The 22,216-nt window shown below is 36.3% G+C and overlaps 1 protein-coding gene across 3 annotated transcripts in view; it reads right to left on the bottom strand.

The window, feature by feature from the left end:
- Positions 1-22,216, bottom strand: part of TLK1 (tousled like kinase 1) — a 177,185-nt gene that overhangs the window by 36,185 nt on the left and 118,784 nt on the right. For all 3 annotated transcript variants that reach the window (XM_050751332.1, XM_050751333.1, XM_050751334.1), the window contains exons 11-12: positions 19,960-20,148; positions 2,219-2,285 (exon numbers count right to left, since the gene is read on the bottom strand). In XM_050751332.1, coding sequence (XP_050607289.1) covers positions 2,219-2,285; positions 19,960-20,148 — 256 coding nt within the window. The remainder of the gene's footprint in view (positions 1-2,218; positions 2,286-19,959; positions 20,149-22,216) is intronic.

The following is a 22,216-nucleotide window of genomic DNA, read 5'->3' as shown; positions in this document are numbered from 1 at the left end:
TAAATTAGTTAAAAAGAAGATAAAGTTAGAAATCTAAGACTGCTCAGTAAATCTGATAAAAGCTAGAAAAAAAAAAGCAGGAAAAAGATTATGGAAGGGATAGTTATAGGAAAGAGTAAGTAAATACGAAAAATATAGAAGTCAAACACTGGGAAAGAGGAGAATACGAAGGTTAGAAGGTTTAGTGTTCTACAACATTTTACAAATGTCTATATAATATTTGGACACTAAGTATACCTTACGTTAGAAAAGTGTTTTTCACAGAAACCAGTGTTTTCAAAGTACCAGGAAAGCTTTAAAACCAATCAACCAAAAACAAAAACAAACCCTCCTTTGAAGCCTTTTCAAAGTGTACTTTTTGTAATACAAATAGCTAATTCTGAATTTAACTGCTTTACAATTTCAGATTTTATAACAGATTTTCATAAAATAAGGTGCACATGTAAAATGTCATCATTTAGAAAGAGTAATCTGAAATTTGGTATTACATGTGAAAATAATAACCCTTCAGTAAAACTCTCAAGTACATCTTGGAATCACTAAGTATTCCTTTATCACCACAGGCTGGTTAGAAAATAACTGATAAATCTTTACATGAGACATCAAGCATAGGCCCTTATGAACTCATTATAAAAACAGTTTAGGTGGGCACACAGATACTTATGACTCATCCTGTACTAAAAATTCCCTTTTCCCTTCTATAGTTCCTTTACATGGTTCTATCATTATCATAGAACGATTACGATAGTTCTATAGCTCCATCTATTATAGAGAATAGACTGAAGTTGTCAACTAAGTCTCAAAGAGCAGGAAAAGCAGTCAATAATTGCAATAGAACAAAATAGAACTACTTAAAAAACAAAAAGACCAAAATAAATCATTTTTGAATTCACTGTTCAAGTAGTTTAGGTTGAAGCTTTCTGGGCAGTTGGCCTAGACAGATATAGCATATTAAAGGATACTAATGCAAATTATATATAATAATTTTCTATTCCCTATAATTAAATGGTAGGAGTCCCCAGCATATTAATAACATTTCCAAAACAAATTAGTATGCAGTGTAATAGTAGCTGTTATCAGAATGGGTTTCTCTGTCCTACCTCACCCGATCCCATGGAGACAACTTCACAGATACTATCTCCACTCATTCAATTTTACCTATAATTCAGCCTATTTAAAAAATTTAAAGAACCTGACAAGCAGAAAGCACAAAAAATTGGGTCAAAGAAATAGAATTTTATGTCTGTCGGTAACTTCATTTTGAGGGAAAAAAACCTACTCTGTTATTACTACTTCTCTGAAATCATTTGAACTAAAATTAAGACCTGTAAAAACAATAAACTGATTACAATTTCAGAGTTTACAAACAAGTAGAAAGATATACATTATTTAAAAGTTTGCAACAGTAACACATAGAAACGTGTTTTCTCAGTTTTATCCCTTTATACTAAGTGCTTTTTCCTATGTACACCTTCTAATCGAAACATCACACATGCAACAAATTAAAAGATAAGCCAAAGAAATAAGTTTGCTATTTATTTACAATTGCTATTTCATTATGAAATTAACATAATACAGAATTTTAGATTTCCTCTTTAAAATGAAGTATTTTTTACCAAAAGGTAGTACTTAAATAGAGTACTCTGAAGACTTTGGAGGTCTGTCCAAGAATTATTCCTCCACTACAAGGACATGGTATATCATCATCTCAAGATTTTTAAGTTGACACAGATAAAGGAATGTTATTTTAATATACTCAACATAAAAATGTAATTTTGGCCGGGCGTGACAGCTCATGCCTGTATTCCCAGCACTTTGGGAGGCCAAGACGGGCGTATCACATGAAGCCAGGAGTTTGAGACCAGCCTGGCCAACACAACGAAACCCTCACTCTACTGAAAATACAAAAATTAGCCAGGTGTGGTGGCACATGCCTGTAATCCCAGCTACTCAGTAGGCTGAAGCATGAAAATTGCTTGAACCAGGGAGGTGGAAGTTGCACTGAGCTTAGATTGTGCCACTGTACTCCAGACTGACAGCGAGACTGTTTCAAAGAACAAAAATAATAATAAATAAAATAACTTTAATGCATCTCTTTTTAATCTGAAATTTTTAATTTGAAATCTTACTCTCTTAAATTTTGGCTTTTAATATAACACAACTTCCCACAAATTCTGGTAGCAAATTGAACTAAAAATGCAGCATATGTTTCACATACCTTTTTGAGATGTCCTAGTCTAAGTTTGAAAATTTCTTCCTGTTCATGATATTCTGCCAAAGTCAACCTGTCAAAAATGAAATTTTAATTCTACATATTGAGATTAATACTTAGTTTATTAACAACTAGCAAAATATAAAAATCAAATGGAAATACTAAAATGTGGACAACTTTAAGCCCAAAATGTATGAGACAAAAATCCTTTGAGATATTCTTCAGAATATATTTAATACTTTTAGATGAAACAGTTAACTAATTCTACAATGATTTAATGAGTACCATTTATCAAGTGATGTTCTAGAATTTATATCCTAAGGATACAGTGAAAAACAAGACAATTTCTCCTTACATATTAGTATGAGCTTACACTCTGGAGGTAAGCAAGTATTAAAAAAACCCATGTGATGAAATAAATAAATTTAAGTAACAGTAAGTGTCATGAAGAAAGCAAAAAAGGATGGTATGGTAATGACTAATCGCATTACGTTAATTTGGACTGGGTGTTAGAGAGGTGACCTTCATCTAAATACAAAAAGACAACCACGAGAGGACTCTGGGGAGTATATTCTAGACATGAGTTATAGAAAGTTTAAAACTCTAAGATGAAAATAGTCTTGGCATATAAATAGAAGAGAAAAAATGGGAGTAAATTAGATGTAGTCAAAAAGGTTGTGAGTAGTAGGAGAAGCAACCTGGGGAGACATACTATGTATAGATTTGTAGGCAAAGTAAAGAATTTCAGTTTTACTCTAAGAGTAATGGGAAATCACTGCAAAGGGAGTCAGTTCAGTTTGGGCAGTTCTTAAAAAGAGGAAAAAAACAAAGACATTTTTCCTTTCCCTGCTTCAGTGTGTTGGGAGTAAATAGGAAAGATTTAAAAACTGCTAAAACTTTAGTCAAAGTACTGAATTCTGGCCAGGTGCAGTGGCTCACACCTATAATCCTAGCACTCTGGGAGGCTGAGGCAGGTGGATCACTGGAGCCCAGGAATTCCAGACCAGCTTGGGCAACATAGCAAAACCCTGTCTCAATCTCCCCTCACCCCCCAAAAAGCACTATATTCTTATACGCCAAACATAGAGATAGGGTCTTGCTTTGCTGTCCAGGTTGAATTTGAACTCCTGGGCTCAGGTGACTCTCCTGCCTCAGTGTCCCAAGTAGCTGGGAGTACAGGTGTATACCACCATGCCTACCTACTTCAAAATCTTAATAAAAATAGATACAGGACTTTAAGTCTTCAAAGTGCTTCATGGTTATCTTATTATCTCAAATATTCTTACCTAACTTTGAAAAATAATCAGTTTAATATATGCAGAACCATAATACGAACTTATTAGGGTCTCGCTCTGTTGCCCAGGCTGGAGTGCAGAAACCATGATCTCAGCTTACTGCACCTCCACCTCCCAAATTCAAGCAATTCTCCCACCTCAGCTTCCAGAGTAGCTGGGACTACAGGCATATGCCACCATGCCTAGCTAAGTTTTATATTTTTAGTAGAGATGGAGTTTTGTCACGTTGGCCAGGCTGGTCTTGAATGCCTGGCTTCAAGTGATCCACCCACCTCAGCCTCCCAAAGTGCTGGGATTACAAGTGTGAGCCACCACAACCGGCCCATACCCCAACTTGTAAAGAATAGCTCTAATCTATCATATTCAAGCCCTTGTTTAATTTACTTATGTGTTCTGAGGTTATTTCATTAAGCTCCTAACTCAGGTGTGATCTGTTTGGTTTCAGTCCCTCAGCAACATTTAGCATAAATGCTGTTTCCCTTTAGCTAGATGCTAATTATATTTACTAATTCTAAAAAAGGAGTATTCAAAGGAAATAAACAAAAACAAGAAATTCGGTTAGTATTCCACTCGCAACATCTTAAGAGCCAAAAAAAATTAAAATTTTAAATTAAATCTCTCTACCCAGTTTTAGGGTGACACAACTACTGGATTTTATTACACTGAATATAGCAATAGTTGATAGATGCAGCAGTTGCTTATAGTAAATTTAGAGAATTAAATGCTGGAGTGTGAATGTAGATGAAGTGAGAGAGGGAGGAGGAGGAATGTGATACTAAAGAAAATGAGGTTGAAAACTAAAATGTATCATATCTCAACTAATCTAGAAAAGATGTAGGAATGTTGGCAAAAAGCTTCTGGATATGGGTATAGGTTTACGCCACTAGAGGAAGTTTCCCTGTATAACAGGATCATAAATTCATATTCTTAAAGTATGGTTTTAGGCTCATAACTAATTTTTAAAAGATATTTAAATTTGTTTTGTTTCTATATAGAAATTCTATACTAAGATTTTTACTGAATTACAAAACAGCTAAAATTTGGCATATCTTAAACCAAAATTAGTACATGACTTGAGTTACTTGAAATTTTTGTCCTACCAAGAGGTCTGGCTATCAGATATAACTGCAAAGTTCCTACACATGCACATGGCTACACTTTGTGCAATTTGAGAGAAATGGTATTTTCTTGTTGTGTGTTGTTACGCTACTCACTTTCCAGGGCAGTGATTCTTACCATTTTACAATCACAGAGATCTTTAAAGACAAAACAAAACAAAAACAAAACAAAACAAAAAAATCTGAAGGAAGTTATAAATACTCTTCCCAGAAAATTTTACATATATATAATTTTGGGATTCACAAATCTCAGTAAGAGTTCCTCTGCCAGCGTCTTGTCTTGCCAATTAGAATGCAAACCCCCAAATGACAAAAGAGCCATTTCTTACATTTTCTCTCCATCTCCTACTAGGAAGTAGTAGGGATTATTAATATCTGACACATTGCAGCTTCTTCGATAATCTCTGTCCATTTGTATTAATAAAAAACGCTTTTAAAGAAATCTACGTATTTAGATAAAAGAAATTGGGAACAATCTTCTTTAAAGAAACAGGATTTTAGACACAGAATGAAAAGAGCTAAGCTAGGATAATGTTCACATCAGTGGCTTTTAATTATCAATACTTTTATGTGTGTAAGATGCTTTTAAAAAAACCTGCCCTCTCAAACAATTCAGTCGGTTAAATTACTTAGCAAATCTTTTATTCATAGATAAGGCAAAGATATAGTCCATCTCTTCCCATAGACTCACATCTGATGAGTTAAATTATTAATATTTTTATTATACACACACAAAAATATTTTTATTATGCACACATAACAATGTAATATTTTTATTATGCACACATAATATTTTAAAAGTTAACAAATTTAAACCCCAAACATAGGACTTGACTCCTGATAATCTTCCATACTAAGTCTGAGTAAATGAAAAATTTTTAAAGTGTTCTAAAAGAGTTCAACAGAAACGTGGGGTGACAGTATTTTAAAAAGTTAGTAGAAATACCAAAAAAACAGGGAATACTCATTTTAAACAAATTTGGTGTTAAATGTCTTAAAGACATTCTGTTTAAGCAAAGAATTAACCTGAAGCCTCAAAAAACACAAGCTATGGTAAACAGACTGTTAGAGGCACTTAAACAAAAATTAGCCAGATGTGGTGGTGCACACCTCTAGTCCCAGCTACTCAGGAGGCTGAGGCATAAGAATCACTTCAACCTGGGAGGCAGAGGTTGCAGTGAGCTGAGATTGTGTCACTGCACTCCAGCCTGGGCAACAGAGCAAGAAAAGAAAACAACAACAACAAAAAACCCAAGAAAACTAACATCATAGTTAATGGTGAAAATGGAAAGATTTTCTCCTAATATCAGGAAAAAGACAAGGACATCTACTTCCATCACTGGTATTCAATATTGCACTGGAAGTCCTACCAGAGCAGTCAGTAAGGAGAAGAAATAAAACACATCTAAATTGCAAGCTAAGAAATAAAACTGTATTTGCAGATGACATGCCTTTATCTTTAGAAAATCCCCAGAAAATGCACAAGAAAAAAATCACTAGAACAATAAATAAATTTGACAAAGCGGCAGGATAGGAGAGCAATACACAAAAATCAGTTACTTCTATATACCAGCAATGAACAACCTGAAAAGGATATTAAGGAAGCTATTACATTTACAATAGCATCCAAAAGAATATAATATCTAAGAATCAATTTAACCCAGGAGGTGAGAGACTTGCCTACTAAAAACTACAAAATATTGCTAAGGATTTCAAAAAGAGCTAATTAGATGAAAAGATATCCTATGTCCACAGATTGGAGACTTCCAAAAAGTATGGTACTGCCATAAGAATACACATATATACCTATGAAACAGATTTGAATTCAGAAACAAACCCAAAAATCTATGGCCAGTTGATTTCTGACAAGGGTACCAAGACCATTCAATGAGGAAAGAATAATCTCATCAACAAAAATGGGGGGACAACTAGAGAACCACATGCAAAATAATGGAGTAGGACCCCTACTTCACTCTGTGTACAAAAATTAACTGAAAATGAATGACCTAAATATGGGAACTAAAACTATTAGAAGATAACACAGGAGGCTGGGCACAGTGGCTCATGCCTGTAATGCCAGCACTTTCGGAGGCTGAGGCAGGTGGATCACTTGAGGCCAGGAGTTCAAAACCAGCCTAGCCAACATGGTGAAACTCTGTCTACTAAATATACAAAAATTAGCCAGGTGTGGTGGTGGGCACCTGTAATTCTAGATACTTGAGAGGCTGAGACGGGAGAATCACTTGAACCTGGGAGGCAGAGATTGCAGTGAGCTGAGATCGTGCCACTGCACTCCAGCCTGGGTGACAGAGCGAGATCCTGTCTCAAAACAAAACAAAACAAAGGGAAGATAACAGAGGGGTAAATCTTCATGACTATAAATTTGGCAATAAATTCTTAGGTTTGTCACCAAAAGCATAAGCAACAACAGTAACAAAAGTCAACAAAATACAATTCATAAAAATTAAAAACATTAAAAATTAAAACAATTGAATTCATGGAGATAGAGAGGATGACGGTTACTAGAGCCTGGAAAGGACTGTGGGAAGGGGGGCAAAAGGTGGGGTTGGTTAATGGGTGCAAAAACATAGAATGAGTAAGATCTAGTATTTGGTAACACAAGAGGATGACCACAGTCAACAAAACTATATTGCAAATTTAAAAATAACCAAAAGAGTATAATTGGAATGTTTATAACAAACAAATGATAAATGCTTGAGGTCATGGATACCCCATCTACCCTGATGTGATTATTACACATTGTATGCCTGTATCATAATATATCATATACCCCATATATTGGTTGGTGCAAAAGTAATTGTGGTTTTTGCCTACTTTCAGTGGCAAAAACCACAATTACTTTTGCACCAACCAAATACTATGTACCCATGAAAATAAAAAATAAAAAAACTCCTGTACATCAAAGGATATTATCAAAAAAGTAAAAGACAACTTACAGAATAGCAGAAAATATCTGCAAATCATGTATCTGGTAACAGTTTAGTATCCAGAATACAAAAAAAAAGAAAAAAATACCTCCCACAACAACAAAATAACAAACAGTCTCGTGAAAAAATGAGCAAAAGACTTGAACAGACATTTCTCCAAACAAGATATATAAAGTCCAGCAAACACATTAAAAGATGTTCAACAACATTAAGTCATTAGGGAAATGCAAATCAAAATCACTGTGGGATATCACTTTACACCCACCAGGATGGTTATGATTTTTAAAATGGGAAAGTAAAAAGTATTGTCAAGGATGTAGAAAAATAGGGATAACTGTCATGCTGGTGGGAATGTAAAACGGTGCCGACTGGAAAATAAGCAGTTCTTGAACAAGATAAGACATAGAATTACCATAATACCCAGTACTAGATAGATAAAACAAAACATAAGTCCACACAGAAACTTGTAGACAGGTGTTTATAGCAGAACTATTTATAATAACCTAAGGGTGGAAACAACCTAAAGGTCCATCAATGAATGAATGGATAAACAAATTGTGCATAATCACACAATGGAATATTGTTCAGCCATAAAAAGAATGAAGTACTGCTACATGCTACAATATGAATATACCTTGAAAACTTATACTAAGTAAAAGACACAAAAGGTCACATAAGGTATGAGTCATTTTATATAAAACATTCAGAAGCAGCAAATACACAGAGAAAGAAAACTGATTATTTGCTACTGGAGGTGAGAAGAGAAAGGGCTAGGGAGTGATTATTTAATGTGCACAGAGTGTTCCTCTGGGTTAAGGGAACAGTTTTGAAACTAGAGAGAAGTGATGGTACATAACACTGTGAATGTACTAAATGCCACTGAACTGTACATTTTAAAATGGTTATTTGTATGTTATATGAATTTAACCTCAATTTAAAAATGTTATCACTAGGAAAAAAAATAGGTGATTGTGGGAGGGATGAAACTAGTTTTCTTATGAAGAGTCCAAATGTTCACAACATAATAGAAATTGAATTGCAATTACTTACACTTCGTATAAGTATAATGGCTGATACGGTTTGGCTGTGTCCCCACCCAAATCTCATCTTGAATTCCCACATGTTGTGGGAGGGACCTGGTGGGAGGTAACTGAATCATGGGGGCAGGTCTTTCCCATGCTGTTCTCATGATAGTGAGTAAGTCTCACAAGATCTGATGGCTTTAAAAAGGGGAGTTTCCGGCTGGGCTTGGTGGCTCATGCCTGTAATCCCAGCACTTTGGGAGGCCGAGGCGGGCAGATCACCTGAGGTCAGGAGTTCCAGACCAATCTGCCCAACATGGCGAAACCTCGTCTCTACTAAAAATACAAAAAATCAGCCAGGCTTGGTGGCAGGCACCTGTAATCCCAGCTACTCAGGAGACTGAGGTGGGATAACTGCTTGAACCCGGGAGGCAGAGATTGCGGTGAGCCAAGATCATGCCACTGTACTCCAGCCTGGGCAAAGAGCAAAACTCCGTCTCAAAAAAAAAAAGGGCGGGGGGGAGTTCCCCTATACAAGCTCTCTTCTCTTGTCTGCCACCATGTGAGACATGCCTTTCACCTTCTGCGATGATTGTGAAGCCTCCCCAAACATGCGGAACTGTTAGGTCCATTACATCTCTTTCTTTTGTAATTTGCCCGGTCTCAGGTATGTCTTTATTAGCAGCGTGAAAGCGAACTAATACAATGACTTACACACCAAGTACCACTGTGATATGCAAAATAATGGCCAAAGATTTCCATATTCTAATCCTTGAGACATGTGAATATGTTAGGTTATAAATAAAAGGAAAATGAAAGGTACCAGGTGAAATTAAGGTTGCTTATCAGCTGACAGTAAAACAGGGAGTTATTCTGCATTACCCATGTGTGCCCAGAAGGAAGGGGCGGCAGTGTCAGAAACAGAGTAATGTGACAGGTGAGACATTTGACTGGCCGCAGCTAGCTATGAAGATAGAAGGGGATCATAAATCAAAAAATGTAGGCAGCTTTTAGAAGCTGGAAAAGGCAAGGAAATGGATTCTCTTCTAGAGTCTCTAGAAGTAACACAGCCCTGTTAACAACTTGATTTTAGCCCAAATGAAACCCATTTCAGATTTGTGATTGCTAAAACAGTAAGGTAATATTTCTGTTGGTTAAAGCTAGGTTTGTGTGATTTGTTACAGCAGCCATAAGAAATTACTGCAGATCTTCTTACCTGGAAGTAGAATGCTCCTTTAATAAATACCTAAAAACACAGAAATGGCTTTGGAATTGGGCAGGGGACAGAAGCTAGAATTTTAAGAAGCTTAATTTCTAAAGGCTGGGCACAGTGGCTCACACCTGTAATCCCAGCACTTTGCGAGGCCAAGACGGGTGAACTGCTTGAGGTCAGGAGTTCGAGACCAGCCTAACCAGCATGGTGAAACCCCGTTTCTATTAAAAATACAAAATTTAGCCTGGCATGGTGGTGGGTGCCTGTAAATCCCAGCTATTTGGGAGGCTGAGGCAGGAGAATCACTTGAACCCAGAGCGAGACTCTGTCTCAAAAAAAAAAAAAGGCATAATTTCTAAAAAGTTTAAACAGGTTGTTAGCAGGCTAAACGTTATCAAAAAGAAAGGATAACCTAGAGAACAGAACCCTGTGCCCAAAAGGCAGAAGCACAGAAGATCACCATAAAAGATTATTCTCAGACCTTGAAACCAAATGGAGTTTGGATGGATTTTGAAATTCCACAGGAATGTCCTTCCACTGCTTTGTGTTTTGAACATGAATGTCTATAAACTGTCATCAGATACCTGTCCCACCATCGTACTGTGGGAGGAGGTAACTTGCTTCTCGAGTATCAGTTTCACAGATGAAGAAAAACTGTGTCTCAAGGTGGATCATATCCCAAGTCCCACTCATATCTGATTTATTTGATGAGAACTGGAACTTTGAGCTTATGGGATTTAGATGCGACATTAGACTTTAAGCCAACACTGTAACGGGAATGTTGAAATAGGGTGAATATACTCTGCATGTGGAAAGGATGTGAATCTTTGGGGGTCAGGAGGCAGAATAATGGTTTTCCCAAAATGCCATATCCTAGTCTTTAAAAAAGCTAGATTTAAATGGGTTCAAGGTTGCTCATCAGCTGATTTTAAGATAATTACTTTGAATAATACAGCTATGCACACACAGAGGAAAGGGAAAAAAAAACATTTTATTTGCAGGAAACTAGTAAAAGTCACAGAAAAGGTAATATCTGAACTAAATTAAAAAGAAGCAACAGCAGGAGGACAGGAAGAAGAAATGGGGTATTAAGAGGCATGATGGGCCCGGCGCAGTGGCTCACGCTTGTAATCCAAGCACTTTGGGAGGCTGAGGTGGGCGGATCACCTGAGGTCGGGAGTTCAAGACCAGCCTGACCAAATGGAGCAACCCCATCTCTACTAAAGATACAAAATTAGCCAGGTGTAGTGGCGCATGCCTGTAGTCCCAGCTACTTGGGAGGCTGAGGCAGGAGAATCACTTGAACCCAGGAGGCAGAGGTTGCAGTGAGCCAAGATCCTGCCATTGTACTCCAGCCCGGGCAACAAGAGTGAAACTCCATCTCAAAACAAAACAAAACAAAACAAAAAAAAAACAGAGGCATGATGACCCAAGAGTACAGCATGGAGATACTCAAGCAAAAGTAAAAAGGAATGCAAACTGCAGATTAAGGAAATATCTTCTGCTTGTTTGCTAAGACTTTTAGTCACAGATCAATGTTAAATTTTATCTAATTTTTTAAAAATTTTTGTTATCTATTAAGATAATCATATGATTTTTCTGTTTATGTGAAAAATTACATATATTTTTCTAATCTATAACCAACCTTGCACATCCAACATAAACCCAACTTGGGGCCTTCATAAACTAGCATTTTTATATCTTATACGTTGTGTTTGTGTTACTATTTAAGATTTGTGCATTTATTTTTACAAGTGAGATTTGCCTGTAACTATCATTCTTGTACAGTCTTTGTTGAGTTTTGGCATCAAGACTATGTTGACCTCAGAAAACAAGCGGGAAGCATATCTACCTTTCCTGTTCTTCAGAACAGTTTGTAAAAGACTGGCACTATTTCATCCTTAAATCATTGATAGAATTCTTAGATGCAGTTATTTGGACCTGCAGTTTTTCTCTGAATAAATGTTTAAATTACAGATTCATTTTATTTAATAGTTACAGAACTATGTGGATTTTGTTTCTTCTACTGTCAGTTTTGGTTCCATTGCATTTTTCTGTAAATGGGTCAATTTCACAAAGATTTCAAATTTAAGCAATTTATAATGTGTTGTTTCCTTTAAATATCTAGAAACAGTAGTAAATATTCCTTTTTTCATTCCTGGGGATGGCTGTGGTTTTTAAAAATCAGTCATATTAGTTTTATTAGGTTTTTCCCCCTACAAAAATTTTAACACTATTTTTAAAAAACTGGTTTATTCTCTGTATTGTATGTGTGTTTCCTATACTAATTTCTGCTATCTTTTCCCTCTTCCTTCTTTGGTTAATTCTCTTGCTCATTTTCTTTCTAACTTATTGAAATAGATGCTTAGTTTGTAAAGTTTTAGTTTTTCTCCTTTTCTTACATACGTAACTAAAGCTGTAATTTTCTCTCTAGATACTGTTTCATATGCATTTTATCAATTTTGTTATGTAGCACTTTCACTAACATTCATTTCAAAATATTTTGAAATCTTTCATTTCAAAATTTTCCCTCATTTTCATTGGCACTTTTCCACTAGCTTTTAGTTACAGATTTCTAGCTAATTGCATTGTGGTCAGGGAACATATATAATGATTTCAATCATTTTCATCCCAGAGTTCTACCAAATGACTAAAGGAGAAAGAATACCACTCTTACATAAACTTTCAATCCTGTGAAATTTGCCGAGGCTTGCTTTATAACCAATTTTTTTTTATAGTCAATATTTTTAAAAGAACATGTATTCTGCAGATGTTGGGAGGTATTCTATATATGTCCATTGCTTCAAGTTTGCCAATCCCATTAAATCTTGCATGCACTGCGTGTTTTGTTTTGTAGTGCTTTATTTTTATCTACATGTTCTATTTCTAAGAAATGTGTTTAAATCTCCCATTATGATTTGTGGATCTATTATTATGTTTTTTATTTATCTTGAGGCCATGTTATCACATTTATATAAATTTAGAATTATTACAGCTTCCTAGTGATTTCAACCGTTTATAACAACCATTTCATTTCTAATAATTTTTTTTTTGCCTTAAATTTTACTGTGTCTGATTTAATATAGCTTTCTTTTGGTTGGTGTTTGCCTGAATATCCTCTCTAAACTGTTATTTCAATATGTCTTTTTTCCATCTGGCTGCTTAAGAATTTTTTTCTCTTTGCCTTAATTTTCTGAAATTTCACTATGATGTGTATAGATGAGTTTTCTCTTGTTTTTGAGACAGAGGTCTCGCTCTGTCACCCAGGCTGGAGTGCAATGGCATGAACATGGCTCACTGCAGCCCTGGCCTCCCAGGCTCAAGTGATCCTCCCACCTCAGTCCCCCAGGTAGCTGGGAGTACAGGCTCATGCCTGGCTAATTTTTGCATTTTTAGTAGACATGGGTTTTTGCCATGTTGTCAAGGGTGGTCTTCAACTCCTCAGCTCAAGCGATCCACCCACCTCGGCCTCCTAAAGTGGTAGGATTACAGGTGTGAGCCACCGCACCTGGCCTCGGTGAGTATTTCTTTTCATTCACACCCCCTGGAATTTGCTGGCCTTCATGAACCTGTAGACTGATCTTGTTCATCTGTTTCTGAAATACTCTTAGTTATCTCATCCTCAAATACTGCTTATGCTGCATATAGGATTGTTTCTCTAAAGACTATCAGCTACCTTGTCAATAGTAATAATGCAAGTCAGAAGACAGTAAAAATCATCTCTTCAAATAACTACCAACCCAAAATTATAAAACCAGTAAAGATATCCAAAGAATGAAGGCAAAATAATTTTCAGACAAACAAAAATTGGTCACTACCAACAGACCCCTCTGTAATGTTCCCTTACAAAGGAAAATCTGTAAAGGGTATTCTTGGCAGAAAGATCTTATGAGAGGTGTAGAAATAAGTAAAGAGCAAAAAATAAATATGTGGATAAAGTCCATATGAACATTGACTATGCAAGACAATAATGATGTCCTACAGGTAGACACATGTATATATGTGTGGTCTGAGTATAGAAACATGCTCATACTATAATAGAGAAAAAGAATAAAATAAAAACTGGTCAATGCAATAAAAGGTGAGAAAAAAAAAAAAAGAAAAAGGGATGGAGACTAGGTAGGATAAACAGAAGCATAAAGAAAGACCAAATTTAAGCCCCAATAAGTAATGACATGAATTGAAAAATAGATTAAATTCTCCAATGAAAGAAAGATTTTTCAGACAGGATTTTTAAAAAATCAGTTATACATTTGTCAAAACCCACAGAAGGTACAACATCAACAGTGAACTCTAATGTAACTATGGATGATAATGATATGTCTATGCAGGTAGCATATGTGCCACTGTGGTGTGGGATGTTGACAGTAGAAGTGAATGTACCTGTGTGGGGACAGGGGTTAGGTATATGGGAACTCTGTAGTTTCTGCTCAATTCTACTGTACTACTGCCCTACTACTACTGCCCTACTACTACTCTAAAAAATAAGTTTATTAATTTTAAAAAGAGATAAGTAGTCCACTAATAACGTTATATAAAACATATCCCTTTTTTTTGAGACAGGGTCTTCCTCTGTTACTCAGGCTGGAGGGGAGTGTAATCACAGCTCACTGCAGCCTTAACCTTCCGAGTTCAAGCAATTCTCCCACCTCAGCCTCCTGAGAAGCTGGGACTATAGGTACATACCACCACGTCCGGCTAATTTTTTATGTTTTGGTAAAGATGGGGTCCTGCTATGTTGCCCAGGCTCGTCTCAAACTCCTAGGTTCAAGTGATCCTCCCGCCACAGCCTCCCAAAATGCTCGGATTACAGGGCTGAGCCACCACACCCAGCCTAAAATACATTCTTAATTTAAAATTAAAGCTATAATGGAAAAGCAATGACCTCTAAAACTTCAATAATATAAAATATGAGGTAAAATATTACTTACTTTTAACTTTGCAGTCACCCTCTGTGAAACATGCAAGTCTAATAGATATAACCAAAGCTTAATTTGAAATATATTTTAAGTAAAAATCTTGGTTAAAATGTATTAGCAAAGAAAAATCAATGCAAGTGTCATCAGACTTTATCCAAAGACAGTATTAATAGTAAATCCAAACTATTTACTCTGAATAAAGTCTTTGCAACTAAAATTACTAGTTATCACCTAAAAAACTGACTCTTGCTAATAGTTAAAAATAAATTATAAACCAAAAACCATGCCAAGTATATGCATTACCTCCCACAGTCTTTTCAACAGTATAATGTAGATACTTTCACAAGAAAATGGAGACTCAAAGAAGTAAAATAACTTACTAAAAATAATCTGGGAGAGTTAAGTTTGGAATACACATCTGTCTGACTAGAGAACCTAAAGTCCTACCCACCACATCTGGATTCCCCACCCCTGGGCCACAGACCAGTACCATCCATGGCCTGTTAGGCCGCACAACAGGAGGTGGGCAGCAGGCCAGCAGGCATTACCACCTGAACTCCACTTCCTGTCAGACCAGCAGTGGCATTAGATTCTCATAGGAGCACAAATACTATTGTGAACTGCTCATGCAAGGGATCTAGGCTGTGTGCTCCTTATGAAAATCCAATGACTGATGATCTGAGCTGGAACAGTTTCATCCCAAAACCATCCCCGAGCCCCCACCCTGGTCCATGAAAAAACTGTCTTCCACAAAGCTGGTCCCTGGTGCCAAAAGGTTGGGGACTACTGTACTACATAACAGTAACTTCATTTTCTATGCTAATTTCTTGATAGATAATAGAACTAAAGATTCATAACTTGACTCCTAATTATACTAGATACTCTGCACACAAGCCAAAGCCATTTTCACTAAGCAGTGATTCAAAAGAAGTTTTAAAAGATAATTCGCCAAGTAGAGATGTGAAATTTAGTGTCAAAAAAGCATTATTCAAACTGCAGTATATATGAATCAAAGTGCTTCTGTGGCCTTTTGCCCTATTTAAACCTATAATCTGATTAAGAATGCAATCAAATTGCTGTGTAGTACCCATCACTTCATTTGCCACAGAGTTAGTTTTAGGTCAACATATGGAATAAAACGGGATAGAAATGAGAGAAGACTATGACTATTAGACTACAATTAAAGTTGCTAGCATCTTGGAAGACAAGTAGTAAACAAAATACCTGTGACAAACCAGAAAGATAATCTATCAAAAAAAAATTAAATTCAATAAAATGTGGTTTTGTTTTTTTTTTCCCTTGAGGCCGGGTCTCACTGTCACCCAGGCTGGAGTGCAGTGGAGTGATCACAGCTCACCGTAAACTCAAACTCCTGGGCTCAAGAGATCCCCCTGCCTCAGCCTCCTGAGTAGGTGGGACTACAGGGACATGCCACCACACTTGGCTAATTTTTATTTTTGTAGGGATAGGGTCTTGCTCTGTTGCCCAGGCTAGTCTCAAATTCCTGACCTCAACGATCTTTCCACCTTGGCCTTCCAAAGCACTGGATTACAGGCATGAGTCACTGCACCCAGCCTAAATGTTTATGTATTATAATTTAGTACTGACCACTTTCCATACACAAAACACTGTGGTAGGCATTGAGATTACAGAGATAAAACAGTGAAATAAATGCTACAATACACACAGGTATGCACAAAATATCATGGCACCTAGCTTGAGGGGCAATAGGAGAAACCGGTTTAAAAAAAAAAAAAAAAAAAGGTTAGAGAGAACTTCCTTTTGAAGAAAGCATTTAAAGCATCTGAGCCAAGTCTAAAAGGATAAATAGGAAATGAGACAAATGAAGAAAGGTAAGGAACAAGATAAAGTCACAGAAGCAAGAAAGCACAGTCCATTTAGAGAATTGAAAAAGTTTAACTTAAGATATACATAGGGCAAATGTTGGAAAATGAGGCTAAAGTGAGAAATAAGGTTTACATAAAGGGTCTTCATGTGGGTGAATTTTATCTAGAAAGTCACTGACAGAGGTTAAACACGGTGCAACATGAAAAACAGTAATCTAGGTTAATAAAAAACCAACGTCCTAAACTAAGACAGTGACCGTGAAAATGAAGAATGGAGCAAACACGAAAATGTTATGGAAACAGACACAGAGAATGAGGGAAAGGGAAACATTAAGATGACAGGCAAGTTCCTAGTATCATTACCTAAGTGGACACTGATGCTGTGACTGAAGAGATAGAGGGTACTTACTATGGTGATACCTCAAAGTAATAAGTAACTCCCATCTTTCATGTATTAAAGAAAAGCTTTCAGGAGGAAGCGATAACTACTGTGGGACTTAAAAGACTAACAGAAATTAAGACAATGGGTGAGAGTCTGAATGTTGACAGTGAAGTAGAAGTACTGAATGATGGCAACAATAAGGCCAGAGAAGGAAGAAGTAGCCACATCAAAAGTGCTTTATAAGCCATATTAGGACTTTTGGGTTATATCATTCAAGTATTGGAGAGCTTTGTTAGGGTTATAAGGAAGATAATGAAAGGATCACATTTTTATTTCAGAAAAATGACTGTACGACATGAAAATAGACTGCAAGAAGAAACCAAAATTGAAATGGGACGAGGGAGAGATTATAAAAATAACCCAAGTAAAAGATAGCATTAACTTGAGTTAGAATGAATGGTGTTAGTGGGAACTTACATAAAGGATGAGTGGATATATCTGCTATCTAGCAGGACTGGGTATCTACAGGGTAGAGTTAAAGCGAACACACACTTTCCTCTTTTTTTTCTTTTAAAGAAATAGAGACAAAGTCACACTACATTGAGAGGCTGGTCTCAAACTCCTGGACTCAAGCGATCCTCCCACTGCAGCCTTCCAAAGCACTGGGATGATGGTGTGAGACACCCTATCTTTCTTTTAATATAACCACCCACGAACCCAGTCATTCACCTGTGTTTTTGTTTTTTCTTAAACAAATATACTAACTTACAAAAAGTACAGTTCTTTTTAAAAATTAATGATAGTCAAAACGTTCTAATTGTAACTTACAACAGCTCAACAAAATTAAGAAAGGCTTTAAGAAGAAAGTACATTTTGAGATGAACTTTGAAAGATTAATATTATCACCATTTAATCACTAATGGATTAAGAAAAAATCAGCAAAATCTGGCCAGGTGCAGTGGCTCATGCCTGTGATCCCAGCACTTTGGGAAGCCAAGGCAAAGAGGACGGCTTGAGCCCAGGAGTTCAAGACAAGCCTGGACAACATGGGGAGACTCATCTCTTCAAAAAATAAAAAATAAAAATAAATAAAATCTGTACTTAAAATGTTAAAGGTGACAACTACAATTCTTACATGTGAGAGGATGGTAGTGTCACTCACAGAACACAGAAAAGGGGCAAGGTGTGCGTGTGTAAAGACAGACTGAATGGGAAAGATAACAGTAAATACAAGGTTTTGTTTGTTTTTAGTAAATATAGTTTTGAACAGGCTGCATTAGAAGTTCCTGTGAGACATTTAAGTACTGACAGCAACTAAGCAGGATATGATATTCAAGACTGAGAAAGAATTATCTGATACTCAACAGAGAAAAGTGGGCTTGAGATGGTAATTTTGATGTCAGCAGGATGTACTTGGTAACTGAAACCCTAAGAGTAGATACTACTCAAGGAGAATACGCAGAGTGAGAAATGTGATGGCCTAGGACATATCCCTACAAGTCATCTACATTTTACAGACTGGTAAGTAAACAATGCCCATAGAAAGATACTGAGAAGATGCAGCTGGATGAGTTAAAATGGAAACTGAGTATCTTAAAAACTAAAAGAGTCTTTTTGGAAAAAAATAAGTCAACAATATTCAATGCTGCCACGTAAGTTAAAGACCCAAATGTTACAACATTTAGCCTCAGGAAGATAATCAAGAACAATTTCAGTTAAGAAAGGGGGACTGGAAGACAAGGCAGAAGAGACTACAAGGACAGGCAACTCTTTCAAGAAGCCTAGTTATGAATAGGACAGACAGAATATAGAGACTAAAGGGATTTGTAATTGAGGGAGAGTTTTTTAATGGTTTTGCTTACATGTTTTCTGAACAGAAGTTAATAAGTAGAGCACAAAGGAGGTATCAACAGAAGAGGTTCCTGATACAGTTGCGGATGGGATTCAAAGCATGGATGACAGACCATCTTTCAATAGAGGAGAAACAAATATATGACACACAAGACATTAGAGGGTGTATGTATTTTCTCTTTTTTTGAGACAAAGTCTCACTCTTGTCCCCCAGGCTAAAGTGCAATGGCACTTTGGCTCACTGCAACCTCTGCCTCTCGGGTTCAAGCAATTCTCCTGCCTCAGCCTCCTGTGTAGCTGGACTTACAAGTGCCTGACACCATGCCCGGCTAATTTTTGTATTTTTAGTAGAGACGGGGTTTCGTCGTGTTGGCCAGGCTGGTCTCAGAACTCCTGACCTGAGGTGATCCACCCACCTCGGCCTCCCAAAGTGCTGGGATTACAGGCATGAGCCACCATGCCCAGCCTATGTATTTTCTACTCACATGAGTTTACATAAGTTCTTCTAGAACAGAAAATTTATATAAGTTTGGATACATCTGTATATTGAAATTTTAACAATGGTGTTCTCTGTGAAATGAGATCATAGTCTATATTATTTTATTATTTTTGTCCTATTTTCCAAATTTTCTAAAATAAGCATGTAACTTTTAAAAAATGTCTTTGTCCTTTAAGTTATAAAGCATAATTCATTAAGAAAGAAAATCCAGAAAATAAAGAAAAGCAGAAAGGGAAAAACAATACCTATAACCCACTAATGAACTGCTTTCACAGGTTGAGAAAATATATAAATGGCAGTTACATTACTTCATTCTCTCTGACAAAGGAATGTGAATGGAAACACTAAATTAGAATAATCCAAAACTTTCAATTGATTCTTAACTGATTCAGACACAGAGGAAAGGGTGAATTCTGGTAACCTCTTAGCTACCTAAGTCTCTGTTTTAAAAGAGAATTGTTAAATCTCTGCTTAAAAAGGTAGAATTCAGATATTTGGGGGTATTAATTTAGAGCTAAATTTTCAATACTGCCTTCCTTCCTGGTCATAATCAATTTTGCTATCTAAGTATTAATTATAAATAACACCCACTAGTAACATTCATGCTCAATGGCAACAATTTTAAAAAAGAAAAATTTTAAATGGAGGCTTACAGTTGTGGTAAATTTGGTCTAACAAAGGGATCATTCTCTGCTCCATTGACTGCTTTGTTTTTCCTTTGTTTTGGTTCAGAATTGGTAGAGGGTGCCTGAGAATTATTAGCTGTGGGAGGTTTGCGTTTGGCTAGAAGTTTCCTTTGCCTTTCAATATCTTCCCTTTGCTGATTCACCCATTCTTGTTGCCTGTGTAAAAATAAACAAATAAAACCATATTAACCTTCCATTACTTTTCATGGTTAAATTGGAAAAAAATGCATAAAAAACATGAAAAACCATATAATATACATTTGTAACCTTCTGGCTCCACTCTTGTGAACCGACTTGTACTTATTTTTCAGGTCTCATGTGAAAGAATTTTTTTAAGTGAGGTGTTCTCTAAACCCCTAGATTAGGGAAAGATGTGTTGCCATATATAATTTCATGGGACCTTCTATCTCCCCACCTCATCCTTTCTAATAAATATCATTCCTACAGATGCTCCATCAGAAAGTGTCCGGTTAGACGACATCACCCCCTAAGAACGGAGACGGTGTCTATTTATACAGTATCCTGTTGTATCCCTAGTACCTAGTGTAGTGATCAGCACTTACCTGTTGCTCAATAAATGTTTCCTGAATGAAATAAATAAATGAGCTAAAACAAGCCCCCAAACTATTAAAGTATGGGGTACATGTTACACATGCGTCTCACCACAGTATTTGCAAACAAATTTACAAAAGGCAAATATGAGTTTAATATGAAGAGAGTTATTTTCTAAATCTACTTTTGTTAAAAAAAAAAAAGAAATCGGAAATGAGAAGTTGGTGTTTTGAAATCAAACAGATTAACCTTAACATAAGAAATTTATGAGAAAAAAATTTTTCATAATTTAAGGGAAAAAAAGACAAAATAGCAAGAAAACTTAGCACAGCTCTGAAAAATGGGAAAGTAACAAAAATAAAATTAATGCTTACCATTCAAGAATCTGAAACAATTTTGCAAATAGCTCCCTAATTCTAAAAACTAATAGATACCATGTCGATTATTAAAATGTAGATTAGATATTTTAGCAGTTTGAGCAGAGCATTAAGTAGTTAACAGTGAAACTTTTAAAAACCACTTATCATACAACACCTTAAGCTTATTCTAACAGTAACCATGTTCTCTTTTAGGTCACCTCACTATGCCAATAAAAATTTTCAAATCCTATATGGTTACGATACTTAGAGCAAGTCAAATATTTCATGCCCTCCTCTCCCCAACCATTGACACCAGAACTAAAGGGCTCCTACTTTGCTAATGCAGAATTGACCTTACACACATCCCCTTCCCTATGGTTTTAGTGATGAAGTAGCAGAATATGACAGGAGTGAAAAAATCAAGAAGAACCTAGGTAGAAGATTAATAGAGAAAAATCTCAAGAATAGCAAAGTGAGAACAAGACTTTAATCCAGTTTTCATTTAGAGGCAGGAATAAATTTCAATTTTTAATAACTAAATCTTAAGGCTATTTTAGGGCACCATCAGGATGGTATAAATGCAAATAAGCAGTAATAATCCTAATGATTAAAATATTAATGGAAAGAATTACTGGAATAGATATTAACAGCTGATTATTCAGGGATGACTATACTGTTTAGAGATTTTTATTACTTTTTATTTATTTATTTCTCCTCTCATCTTCTAACCACTCTGGGTTATATCACCAATTATAAATGGCTTGATATAAACATAGTAGGTCCTCAATAAATGCTTATTAGTGAAAGTCAGGACATACAAGTAATTATTTTCTTTTTTGGTAGTTATTTTTTGAGACAGAATCTCACTCTGTCGCCCAGGCTGGAGGGCAGTGGCGTGATCTCAGCTCACTGCAGCCTCCACCTCCCAGGTTCAAGCGATTCTTGTGCCTCAGCCTCCCGAGCAGCGGGGATTACAGGCGCACACCACCACTCTTGGCTAATTTTTGTATTTTCAGTACAGACGGGGTTTCACCCTGCTGGCCAAGCTGTTATCGAACTCTCAACCTCAGGTGATCCTCCCAACTCAGCCTCCCAAAGTGCTGGGATTACAGGCATGAGCCACTGCACCTGGCCTCTTTTTTGACAGTTAAGTGGAGAAATTGGAACTACTGGTAGAATTTATATTTCAGAACATTCATATTGATTATATAACCGTCTCTTTTATTCATTGCAGGACAACTACAGGTCTGGGTTTAGTAGCAGAGCCTCTTGCTCATAAAACACTAAAAATTTACCTTCTCCTGCTTTCTACT

The sequence above is a fragment of the Macaca thibetana genome, chromosome 12 (assembly GCF_024542745.1).
Source record: "Macaca thibetana thibetana isolate TM-01 chromosome 12, ASM2454274v1, whole genome shotgun sequence".
In the NCBI taxonomy this organism is placed as follows: domain Eukaryota; kingdom Metazoa; phylum Chordata; class Mammalia; order Primates; family Cercopithecidae; genus Macaca; species Macaca thibetana.
Note: the sequence above shows the minus strand (reverse complement) of the source record. Positions and strands in the feature narration are given on the sequence as shown.